General features: G+C 44.0%; 1 protein-coding gene across 3 annotated transcripts in view; it reads right to left on the bottom strand.

Moving 5' to 3' along the window:
- Positions 1-12,533, bottom strand: part of reln (reelin) — a 94,154-nt gene that overhangs the window by 19,830 nt on the left and 61,791 nt on the right. For all 3 annotated transcript variants that reach the window (XM_086027857.1, XM_086027858.1, XM_086027859.1), the window contains exons 12-35: positions 11,082-11,233; positions 10,898-11,013; positions 9,744-9,952; positions 9,038-9,166; positions 8,845-8,954; positions 8,610-8,676; positions 8,250-8,483; positions 7,297-7,458; positions 6,627-6,863; positions 6,339-6,531; positions 5,567-5,679; positions 4,671-4,808; positions 4,405-4,591; positions 3,756-3,961; positions 3,511-3,682; positions 3,172-3,378; positions 2,820-3,055; positions 2,107-2,264; positions 1,812-2,019; positions 1,643-1,719; positions 1,366-1,524; positions 1,086-1,280; positions 232-505; positions 1-141 (exon numbers count right to left, since the gene is read on the bottom strand). In XM_086027857.1, the coding sequence (XP_085883983.1) occupies positions 1-141; positions 232-505; positions 1,086-1,280; positions 1,366-1,524; positions 1,643-1,719; positions 1,812-2,019; positions 2,107-2,264; positions 2,820-3,055; positions 3,172-3,378; positions 3,511-3,682; positions 3,756-3,961; positions 4,405-4,591; positions 4,671-4,808; positions 5,567-5,679; positions 6,339-6,531; positions 6,627-6,863; positions 7,297-7,458; positions 8,250-8,483; positions 8,610-8,676; positions 8,845-8,954; positions 9,038-9,166; positions 9,744-9,952; positions 10,898-11,013; positions 11,082-11,233 (4,080 nt within the window). The remainder of the gene's footprint in view (positions 142-231; positions 506-1,085; positions 1,281-1,365; positions 1,525-1,642; positions 1,720-1,811; positions 2,020-2,106; positions 2,265-2,819; positions 3,056-3,171; positions 3,379-3,510; positions 3,683-3,755; positions 3,962-4,404; positions 4,592-4,670; positions 4,809-5,566; positions 5,680-6,338; positions 6,532-6,626; positions 6,864-7,296; positions 7,459-8,249; positions 8,484-8,609; positions 8,677-8,844; positions 8,955-9,037; positions 9,167-9,743; positions 9,953-10,897; positions 11,014-11,081; positions 11,234-12,533) is intronic.

Raw genomic sequence — 12,533 nt, 5'->3', positions numbered from 1 at the left:
ACACAGCGTCCATTGTCACACAGACCATGACCAGAACACATCCAAGGGCAACCGGGGGCAAGCAACACATTATCCAGAGCCCAACCCTCAGCCCCTGGAGTAAAATGGGTCTGGATCCAACGGAATCGTGTTCTTGGAGAACTGAAGTACCAAGAGCAAGAATAAAGCATTCACAAATATACTGTAAGTATGTAAAAAGAGTCGTAATTCGGGCTTGGGTATAGTGCATACTTAGCAGCACTTGGCAGGTACACAGTGATCCTTCTCCAGTGTTTGTACTGTGTCGAGGTATAGACGGAGCTCTGAGTGTAAGCAGCGCAACCGATAGCTGGGGGAACACACTCCGGGGTAATGAGGGACCAGTGACGTCCACAGTCTGTGGAGTATTCCAGGCGCACACCATGGGAAAAGGAGGTGGACTTGCTGCAGCCCATACTCAGCTCAAACTGCAGGAAGGAAGAACCCGAGACTTCGAAGTCCCAGCTCTCCGCATACCTTGGCTTCTCTGCAATGCATCGAAACATCACTTTAGACATCTTGTAGGTGCAACGGACTATTCATTTTCTCCATACAGTGTACAAATCCCTATAAGCATCTTTAACATCAGGTTAACAAAGAAAAAAATCAGATCAAGTGCAAAATTCCCATAGGAAAAATCTTTTGGAAAAATGAATTCATTTCAAAGCCCGTTATGAGAGCTGCCACTAAAAATGACATTCAATGCTTCCTGGGTTCTTCCGGGCTCTTTGCGTCTATAGATGTGTTGTCAAATAACTCGTGCTGTTCACTTGGAAAGAATAAGCCCGCTTGAGAGCATTATTTACAGAAAGTAAATGCGCTCACAGCTCGGTGCTCTCATAAAAAACAAGCAGGATGTTCAATCAAGTTTGCCCTCGTTTATAATGCGCCATTCATGGCGCCACAGTAAATGGGTGATTCGGTTTCAGCCTGTTGTGAGTTATGTTGCTCTGAAGCCATTTCACTGCTGTTCTCTCTCTCTCTCTTCTGTCTAAAGAGAAAATGGGATTGGAAAGTCCTCTGAATGCATGTGTGTAATTTGGGTGTGTTTGTTTCGTGTGACTCACTATCAATGGCTTCAGAGTTGAAGGTCAGTGCCGTGTCCAGGGACAAACAGTCCACAGTCACCTCCCCACCCTGAACGCGGTACCAGTTGTGCCTCAGAGGTGTGGTGCCATCAAACTTGTCATGGAAACCCATTCTGGAGCTGTCGTTCATACCAATTAGCACGTCATCCAGAGCCCATTGAGCTGAGTGTTTCCCTGAAAACATGACCCAACAAAACAACACAATAAATCCAAGAAAAAAAGCGAGTAGCTTTCGTATTACGGTCCCAATTGCACTAACCTTGTTGGGGCTGCCACCATCGAAACACCGTGTAAGGTGATTTGGCATGTGGTGGTAATTCAATGGTCACTACTTGAGGCTCCAAGAAGGAGCTGAAGTCCAGCTCCCGCAGGAATTGCCACTGGACGCCATTGTTGGTGGAAAACTGTACAAGGACACCTGAAGACAAATATACAGTAAATGGAAAAAAGAAAAAGAATATACCGGTACCTAATGACCCAGATGTAAAGGCTCCCTAATGAATATATTGTAGAATACGGGCTTTATAACAGTGTACCTTCATTGCGTGAACGGGGCCTGGTGCAAGTGGGTCCCAAACTTTTACTGCCTATTCGAATGTAGAATTGCACCAACCTATACATTCGTGAGAGAAGATTTTAAATCATGCTCTTGCATATGCGGACTTGACTCAAAAACCTGAATGAACAAGAGTGGAATCCACCCACCGAGTGTTGGTGGTGTCAAGGGGCACTGTGCGGGCTTCCCTCCTTCCAGAGCTGCTGAAGTAAAGCGCCTTGCCCTCACTGATTATGCCACAACCACCTCCTATTTGGCCTCCACTTAAACTCTGCCAAAGTGGACTTAGCTTGCCCTCAAAGCCCTCAGTCAGCTCAGTGGGACCGGCTATGGATGGGACACAGCTATCCTGTTCCACTATGAAAAAAAAAAGGAACCAAGGTTTACTACCGAAAGACACAAATACTTCAACGTCAACTTCACTCTCTCAATCAGTCGCTTTACCTGTGTACCCCATGTCACAGAAGCAGACTCCGGAAATGCAATCGCCGTGCCCGCCACAATGATTCGGACATGGCTCAGAGATGTAAACTCCATCCAGTGCAAAAGCTGGGGCATCTCTGTAAATGCTGCTCTCCTGGAACCAGCGGAACCGGGTTTTACTGGAGAAATGGAAAAGACAGTAAAATAGAGAAAAAAAAATCTAATTAACGGTGATATCTATAAAGTCTGTCAAAAATATAAGAAATGGAAAATGGTAGTGGCGGGACCCGTGGAGATTGTACCAAAAAGCCTCCCTCAAACTGTTCCGTGGTCATTAATGTCTTGGTAACATGAAGATTCATGGCAACTTCGGGGGCTAGAGTTACAATTTAGGACTCTGTGAATATAGTGTACGTGTTAAAAGTTGACTATACACCATGGATTAGGGGTAACCAACCTTTTGGGCTCAAGGGCCACATTCGATTTTTAAAACGAACACATGCTTGTGAAAAAAAAAGAATGTGCATTTTGTAAAATAATCAATGTTATGAATACATTATTACTAATGTTCTTTCTGTAATGTAATGAAACAAATACAAATGCATATGTAAAAATGATTATTTTACTAATATTTATCATGCAAAAAGACATTACAGGATTCTTGATGATGTAAAATCTCCTCCCTACCAAATCTCCTCCCTACAGATCCCACGCATAGCTGTTACTATAGCTACCTGGCTGCAACATTGCGTGGAACGACCACAGTGACCCTGGTCCAGTCTTCATAGTCCCCGGTGTTGTACACAGTGGGTTCTCGAAGCTCCCGCCCACTGCCTTCACAGTTCCCTGCTCCCGGGGATCCGGGGTAGCACCCCTCCTTTACCAAGGCCCAAGTGCGACCTGCATCGTGGGAGTACTGCAGCAGGACTGGGGCAGATGCACTGAACTCTGGCTCACAACCTATGTTTAACTAGTAGGGGGAAAAAAAGAACAATTAACAGTGAATGCATATTTAACAGCATTGTACAAACAAATCAGTCTAGGTGGTTGTTGGACTGTGGGTAGGTTTACTTTCCAAGTTTTTACCTTAAACTGGAGGGTGTAGCCAGGGCGCAGGGCAAGGTCCCTGGTGACCGCCACCCTGTCGCCATCAGAGCGCCCGAACACCATGGAAGACGCAGTCGGAGTACAGAAGCTGCTGTTGCTGTCCCTCTCCATGCCTTCATTACCCAGCATCAGCCACACACTCATCTGGTTCAGCGGGTAGTCGAAAGCCGGCTTCTCATAGAAGTTCTAAGAGATGAGGTTTAGTCGTTAGTGTCATGCGATGAAAGTATTCCCACCACTTCATTTTTCCACATTTTGTTATGTTACGACCTTATTCTAAAAAAAAAATCACTCTTTTTAATAGAAATGCAGTAACACCTGTGGCAAAGTAGGGCTGGCCATGGGTATGATATGCTTCTCTCGCTCAGATAAAATGATGACATCATCAATTGCCCACTGGTCGTAGCCCTCCCCGGAGTGAAGAGGCTGCCACCAACGAAATCTGGTGCAGGGTGTCTTTGATGCCAACGGTAGCTCGTAGTGGACGAATCTGTTCAGGAAAAGATTGACATAATTGATATGAAAAGACCAGCTGTGTTAAACATAAGCACTGTTGATCTCACCGAGGCTTGGTGAAGTCTGTGAAGTACATCTCGGCGATGAGGCCCCAGCTGATGCCTCCGTCATTGCTGTACTGCAGCAATACTCCCTCCTCCCTGCTGTCAGCCTGGTTGCAATCGGCCCAGTCTCCACCCACACGCAGGTAGAACTGCACAAACTCCGCCCATTCCGTGTCCAGGTCCCAACTCACCAACTGCCGCAGGCCAGCCTGATGCCACACACACAATTCACCTTTATAACCACCGAACATCGGGTGCTCGGGTTAGTGTTAGTAGTAGGAATAGTTTTAAATCAGAAATATTACACTTTTTTGTAAGTGAGTGCGCATAGAGATTTAATAATTACACACAATTACAAATAGTGTATCTTTTTGTACTGGATATTCGGCCAGCTAGGGTTCCAAGTCATTGGTTGAGAATCTTGGTCTAGGAATGCTTATTGTGTTATTTTGGACCACTGTTACATTGGAGCAGAAATGGGGACCAGCTCAGAAAAGGCAAATAACAAAAGAGGGGCATTAATGTTCACTTTTGATGGGTAGGTAAGGCACTCCAGAGACCCAACTATTAAGCCACAGTACATATTCATTTTTTTTCCCGAACAAATAAAGTATTTGGAAGTGATTAAAAATATGACTATGCTATTCTCTACCTTGCTGAAGTACAGCGATGAACCAGATGAAACCACCCCGCAGCCGACATCAGGGTTGACCACCTCTCCGCCTATCACTTCCTGCCAAGTGGCCAGCAGTGCATCCTGGGACTCGAAGTCTGAGAGGACACTGGACGAGAGCGGGGAGGAGGGCAAGCAGTCTGTACCGGAGAAGCTGCCGTCACACCTGCCACAGAAGAGCTTTCATTTATCAAAAATACAAACGAGTCCTATTCATGTACTTTTCCGTGATGTTGGAGGCTGACCTGCAGTGTCCATGGTCACACCAGCCATGTCCGTGGCACATGTTAGGACATTGCTGGCCAATATAAATGTCATCTAAGGCCCACTCGTCCTGCTCTCCGTAGTAGTTTTGGATCCATCGGAAGCGTGTGGCGCTGGACCTGAACACAGATGGTACAAAGACATGCTTCGTGTTGCACACAATAAACACATTCTGAATTTGCTTTAGAAAATGTCTTTTATGTCAAGCACCGCAACATATTTTCATGGAACTGATATTTAAAGCAGAACATGATCACACGTGAAATCCCTTGATAGTAAGGGATAAATATTATGTTTGCTTGTGCAGCTGTAAAGCCGTGACAAACGACCCTAAGATCACCCGCTGCTGACCACGACTGTTTTATTACCAAATTACAGCCATGACCCTGTGACCTATCACCACACTGCTGGAGATTAGAGAATGCGTATCTATAAGTTAGAAGTAAGAACGGTATGAAGGTCAGAGTGATCTGTGTGCTGCTTTATGTGTGTTGATGTCTGTGCAACCTATGGCTGATGGCACAGGCAATCATCATATGTCGGGAGAGATGACAGGTTCATAATGCCAATGGGTTTGGCAATGTCAACTGTGTGAATAATGGAAAGCTTTGTGGGCTAGAAGTTGTATACAGGGCCAAAAAAGGATCTCGTGTCATGTTGATAACCCTTCAAAATATAAACCGGTACTCGTTTTTGTTTGTTTGTTTGTTTGTTTGTTTGTTTTTTATCGGAGTTGAGTGAGTCGCCCGTGCGGCAAACTAATTGTAAGGATTTAAAGTGCAGGATTCCTGTTTTAGTATCAGGTGCAGATATATCCTTTCACGTTTTGGTGCTTTCAACTTTTTGATTGCAGTCATCATTTTTCTTGTAAACGTACCAAGTCTTTTGAGGCAGAGACAGAGTGATGCGTCTCCAGTTCGTGAACTCTGATGGGTGGTACACGCTGGGAGCCGTAAACTCAGAGCAGCTTGGCATGCCAGGCAGACAAGCCTAAGAGATGGAAAACAAGAGTTGAAAAGAGAGGACACAACTATTCTTCGGAGGCAGCAAAATCAATTATTTTGTGCATTTTTAGGGTTCAATTTAACTGAAGTCAAGCAACAATCAACACTAGAACGCAGTGTGTTACTGTACATTGGGTCTTCGTCTGGGACATTGATTCAATGCACACAAGAAAAAAATGCCCAGCACGAAGATTTTTAGCTTTCAAAGACTTATAGAACATTTATATATCAATTGTAATCATATAAAAATATCTCTGCCTGTATGGTGAAAAGATAAGCTCTTTAAAGATTAAATTCTTGCTACGTATTTTCTAAAAGATGAGTGATTAAAAGTCACTGTGATCACTTCTTATTACACAAAGTGCTGAATTTTAAGCATGTCACTACTTAAAAAATATTAAGGGTTTTTATTAGACAAACCCATATTAGGTATTTTCTTTATCATTTCTCAATGATACTTCTACAGGTTTTTACTAATTCCGTGCATCAATTTTCCATCCCGCTTATCCTGTTCTGGGGCACGGGGAGATGGAGCCTGGAGTCTACTACACCTTCAGGCACTGTTTTAATAAGTAATAATTCTGAAAAGGAATAATTGACTGAAATAACATTACATTAAGGGTGGACATGACTCCTCTTTATTACCTCTTTGACCAGGTGCCAAGTGAGGCCATGATTGGTGGAGAACTCCAGGCGGACCTGAGTGTCAATGTGAGGGGACGAGTCGCGACCGCAGCCCATAACCAGCGAGAACTGCAGACTGTAGGACGCGCCAATCTGCATGGACTGAGTCTCCACGTAGCGAATACTGGAACCGGGGCTGGGCTCGCCAGAGAAGCTGGAGGGCAACATGAAGCAAAACAGATAACCATCGTCAGCCTTTTTTATCGGCTGACTGGTTACAAGGTGACCTCAGGAAAAGTCTTGACCCACCTAAGCGTCCAATCATGCTGGCAGTAGGGCTGGACATGACCAAGGTAAAAACCAAGACTCTGTGTGACATCCAACACGTTGCTGAAGTCCAGACTTATGGTGTTGAACAGCACCGAGGTCATGCTGATTTCATCCAGCGCCCAGACATCCTGACCACGGCCGGAATGGTAAGGCTGCCACCAGCGGAACTGCACACCGAACTTTCGAGCACCAGCTGGGAGCTCGACAGACATGATCCTATTCCGGAGAGGGGAAAATGAAGTGTGCTGTAATTCTAAAGATTTTCTTGCCATAGATGATAAGCCATGATAACAAAAACACTCATGTAAGATTAGCATCAACACAGTTCACAAGGAACCATACTAATTCTATACTTGTCTATATTATCTATATTTACTCTATTTGTGGTTCACTGTTCTTTACTTCACCGTTTATCCCTTTCAGTCATTGCCGGCGTTTGCCTGTTTGCTTGCACTACACACACCAGTCAGACACACTTCCCCCTGTCTGGCCCTTCCAGTGTCCTACTTTGTCTTCATTGCAAACATAGATGGCACTAACTGCCTCAATGAGTCCCGGTAGCCCACACAGCCGGCACACCATAAGTACTGCAGATATGAGTGGTAATAAAAGTCTTTGCTTCCCACTGGAATCCCAAGCACACACAAACCTGGGCTCATGGAACCCTTGGTAAGCGTAGTGCTGCAACAGAGTCCAGGTTATGCCGTTGTCTGTGGAGTAATGCAACAGGACACCCTCGCCTGCCTGGTCTGGAGCAGGGCAGGAGCTCAGGGTACTTCGGCTGCCCAGTCGGAGGGTGAACTGGAGGTATCTGGACAGAGGAGAACACACAAATTCAACACTTGAACGCAAAATTCACAAAGCGTGACAAAGTCGAGCTGATAAATGGCAGGAAAAGAAAGATGGTGTTTGAGATGGAGGGTGTGCATGGAGGAGGAAGAGGTTACATAAACAGAAAGCCAGAGGTTGTGTGGAGCATCGAAGTGATGGATGAGATGATTAAATAAATGAGGATTAAATTAAAGGAGAGATAGTGAAAGCAAGAGGGAAGAGTGTAAATTGAGTGTGTATATTTATGTGAGGCTCAAATTCCCATTTGAGCTGATAATTATCTTGCTGTTAGGTAATATTTACTATAATATCTAATCTTCAGTCTCAAGCCAACAGAGTAGACCTCCATCTCTCTGTCCTTGCCTGATCTGGACTTTCAAGAGCAGAGTTGATTGTTCTTTTAGCCAGATGCTTACTCAGTGAGTCCCAAAATTGGTATTAAAAATGACCATCAGATGGCACACAAGAGAGCCGCAACAGGCGCAATCAATCTAACGCAGATGCCATTTCTAACGTCATCATAATCAAACGTTTTCTCCCATCCGGAGTCCAGCCTATAATCACAATCTTTCTCCCCATCCCCCTTTGAGCACAATAAATATGATTGAAAGAGGGCGTGACAGGAGGGCGGATGCTGAATGGCTGGAACATCTGTTGGATCAATCACAAGTGAAGACACCTGAGAAATTAGGTGCCTACAGTGCTCGAACAGTAGAATTGTTCAGCCTTGGAGGGGCTCTGTGCAATATTGAGAGCCGATTCATCAGTTACCTGGCCTGAGAGCTGTCTAGCGGTGCAGTGACTAGGTGTCTTCTGCTGTCCCTGTTGAAGACCAGCGCCTTGCCGCTTGCCAGAACCCCACAGCCAAAGCTGACCTCCGCTCCACGGAGGGAGGAGAAGCTGTGGTAGGAGGAAAGGCGTGGGCTGGAGAAACCTTCGGACAGGAAGGCTGGGAAAGTCTGGGAGGCCAGCTCACAGGCTGGACCACTGAAACCTGGGTCACATCTGAGTAAAAAAAAAAAAAAAAAAAAAGGTCATTTAAATTAGAAGGGAAATAATGGCTAATAATTCATACATCGTGGAGGTAGTATAATTCGAAATGACGTCAGTGTTTGTGCAAGAAGGTCTTACTTGCAGCCTGTGCGGGAACAATGTCCTCTACCAGAGCAGAAGCGCAAGCAGGCTGGGCCAATATAAACTGAAGAACACACATGGAATTTCAACGGTGTTTTACTACAGGCTTTTGAATTGGACTACATGAATGAATGAATGTCTTGATTGCATTCATGAAAGGAAATAGACAAGTTATTTCATCGCTTGTGGGAAGCAAGCAATAACTAATGTTTTATGTGTATGCAATTCTGACCGTTGTCAATGGCCCACATGTTTCCCAATCCGGTGCCAGATTGTTTCCAGCGAAAGCGTGTGGTTTCTGTCAGGGCAGCATTAGGCAGAGGGATAGAAATCCTGGTCCATCTGGAATGAGGCAATGCAAAACACGGACGGGTCAAAGTGATCTACTCTACTCCTCACTCGGTCTACTGGGTGGTGAGTCCTACCCGCTGTAGTTGTCAGAGGAGTAGATGGTACTGTGAGGTAGGTGGGGCCCAGCACAAAGTTCTGGAAGACACTCAGTGTGGAGCAGAGACCAGGAACGACCGTGATTGGTGGAAAACTCCAGACTGACACTGAAACAGTAGGAAAAATGTTACGTTTTATTTCATGATTTCTTATACTACTTGTGTCTACACTGTTTCGCTTTTATGTCTCAATTTAACAACAAGGCCTCACATTCCCTTAGAATGGCATAATAGTCATAAACGCAAGAAGTAGGACTAGCCTTCTTTCTAGCTCAGGGATTCTCAATGTGTGGTACGCGAACCATTAGTGGTGCACGTGCTCCCTGGAGTGGTACGCAAACAAACGACTACCTGAGTACAGTACTCTTTGTTTTAAACATTTATTTAGCTACAATTTTATTTAACTTATATGTGCAATACATTTTAAGTTGTTTATTTTCACACATCTAAGCACAGGATAAATGTTCAAATTCTGCATACTGTTAGATTGGGTTACAAAAATTTTAAATATACTGTTTAGTAGGAAAACCTCTGCCTTATTTTTGATGAACACTTAGTGCTACTATCCTACTGTAATGTATTGTGACATTGGTCATAATGGTGGTACTTGCAGAGCTAATTATTTTTTATAGGTTGTAGCTGGTGTGAAATCGCTGTTCAAGCCTGTTTTTCAAATGGGCCCCACCTGTTGGCAGGCTGGTAGGAGCCGCAGCCGAGGTTGATGGAGAACTGAACGACGTGCGTGTGCGTGCCAGGCAGCACGGGCAGCAGCTGCATAAAGTCGACGGCCCACACGTGGCGGTTGGCGCCCCCGTGCGTGTGCTGCTCAAGGCAGAACTGGGTGACTGGTGTTTGCAGCTCAGAGGGCAGGGCCACTGAAACCACAGCAGGTGTCTGAGAGGGGAAGCCATAGAGGGGAAGTTGAGGAGTCGAGGGTTACTAAAGGTGCTTTGTAAATTACCTACAGTATTTATTTTGTTCAGAAAAACCATTTGGAAAGTTGAGAATGATTACTATACAGTGTTGTGCAAGTCGCTTCCAAAATGTAATATATTACATATTACTAGTTCCTTGCATGTGAAAGTAATATGTTTCTTTACAATATTACCGTCTTTGTATAATGAGTTACTCAAATTTAAGTTACTTTTTTTTTTTAATCGGGGATTAATTTATTTAATAATGATTTCGAGACTTTAAAAGGAAAATGCAAAATTTGCTACCATATGATAGCTACTAAAGATTTGGATTTGCCATTTTCATTCACTTTTAACAGATATTACAAGCATTTTCTCCCACAAAGAACATAAATTAATAGAAATTGAACAATACAGTAATTGTTTACTTAATTGTATGCATTAATTATTCATTACTTTGATGTTAAAAATATAATTGCAGGGGCAATTGTGTATATATAATAATATGACAAGGTGACTATACTGTACATTTACAGTAAATGGTTTTCACAGTCATAATGGCCTTCTGACGGAAACCATATCTGTGATGTGGCTTGTGACCAAAATAATTTCGACATCGCTGTTTAACTGAGTTTGGAGGAAAATGGAAACATGCAGTTAGAGTATTTCCTACATAAGCATTACATGCGGAGATATAAGCAACTGAACTAAACTGAATTTCAAATGTGACTATCCATGCTAAAATGTTATTTTAATAACAGTGCAGGAAGGATATCTACCTATCTTAAAAAAATAGATAAATCAAGGTTAAAGTACCAAAAACTGATCATGAAGTGGCACAAGAGCAAACTCACACTGATGAAAAAATCACCTCCTTGTCAGACGTTTTCGTAGATTTAGACTCCAATATGTGGGTGTGACTCACCATGTAAGAAGAATACGGAAGGGTGTCTAGGACGACACGTTCCCTCCTGCCTTCTGACCTTCCAAACAGAATTACATTGTGATCATGTGACTCCCCGGGATCACATTCACCACCACCTGCGGAAAAGCACTACTTTCAGTCATGTGGAATGTAAAGCTACATTATAGATGGTTGATTTCAGTACCCATAGAGAAGTGGAAGCGCAGGTTTCCATATGAGGTGGTGTCGATGTAGGGTGTGCACACTTTCCTCCGACCGTCCATCTCAAACACCAGTGCCGAGCCCGACTCAATCTCGCCACACTGAGTCCCGTACACAGCTCCCTGTATGTCCCAGCTGAGGGAAACCAAACAAATGGCCGGTTTGGTGAGTATAGTTGTTTGTCTGTCATGGATTGCACTGTATAAATCACCTGCAAGATGGCAAACAGTGCATGCAGACATATTTGTGCACAACGGAGAGAGGATCCTCATTAACACTGACAGGAGTTAACTCAGTGTGTCAACCCTCTCCTGGGTGTCCTTGTCCCTTCCATTCCATTTATGAGAATCTACAAAATTTCATGCAGGGTGTTGTGTGTGTTTTTGTCATAGCCACCATATTGGGGTAAATAATAATGGTGGTGTGTATCATTACCAGAAAAAAAAATCTGCCTGCATAGACGATACACAAGGCATCCCATGACACCTGACGAGTGTGACAGGCCCGCTGTGTGGCATGATGGCACGCGGCGCAACCCTGGAAAGCCACACTAGTGTCATGCTTGCCTCATTGATGGAAAAATGCGCAGGTCGATAATTGTTGTCCGCAAGTAACACATCCTGCATGTCTATTTTTCGCTCTTGTCTATTAGCGAAAGGCCGATGGCAGTTGTCTGCTGGCCTGTGTGGTGTTATTGTCAGCACAGCGCGTCTCACTGTGAACAGATGGACTACTGTCTGTGAAGCAGTCAGTAGCATGGCTTATACCTGCATGTCATGTTACTTGGCAGGTGCATGCGCACAAGGCATATCCATAGGATCGATTCTTTTTTTTCCCACTATACAGTATGTCACCATCAGTTAAGACTCATCTTACTTTCCACATAGGTAGGTGTGGTGTTAATCAAACTTAACGTGGTCACAAGATAAGTACAGCTCGGTGTGCTTTCTTAATCATTGTTCTTTTATCACAGTGAGCGATAAAAGTTCCCGGCTGGAATAAAACCAGGAGGGCTGGAATGATCCTCCGGCAGTGCCTCTCAGGTCCCTAAGATTACTTTTAAAGCTCTAAGGTGGTTTAAAAATATCTCTGATCATTGTAATTGTCATACGCATGCTTTTAAGAATGACACCAGCTCCTTTACTGGCTTTTTATCAATACAGAACTTTCCATTTGACTATGCCCAGAAGCTTTATTGGGATTTCCACTTAGTGGCACAGTTTGATTCAGCTCAGTACAGTTTCATTCCCAAAAGTTAAAGAATACCACAGTAATTATTTAAAACCACTTGCTGGCTCTTCCATTGTGCTCCCAAACTCTGGCATACAATACACGCATATCTCTGGCGTCGGGCCAAAACCTCATAAGTCACATTTTGGTGAATTTCATATTTTTTTCAAAAATCTATACTATTGGTCCACACGCCTGGGTGTTA

The sequence above is a fragment of the Filicampus tigris genome, chromosome 4 (assembly GCF_054856515.1).
Source record: "Filicampus tigris isolate MCC_2025a chromosome 4, RoL_Ftig_1.0, whole genome shotgun sequence".
Taxonomy (NCBI): domain Eukaryota; kingdom Metazoa; phylum Chordata; class Actinopteri; order Syngnathiformes; family Syngnathidae; genus Filicampus; species Filicampus tigris.
Note: the sequence above shows the minus strand (reverse complement) of the source record. Positions and strands in the feature narration are given on the sequence as shown.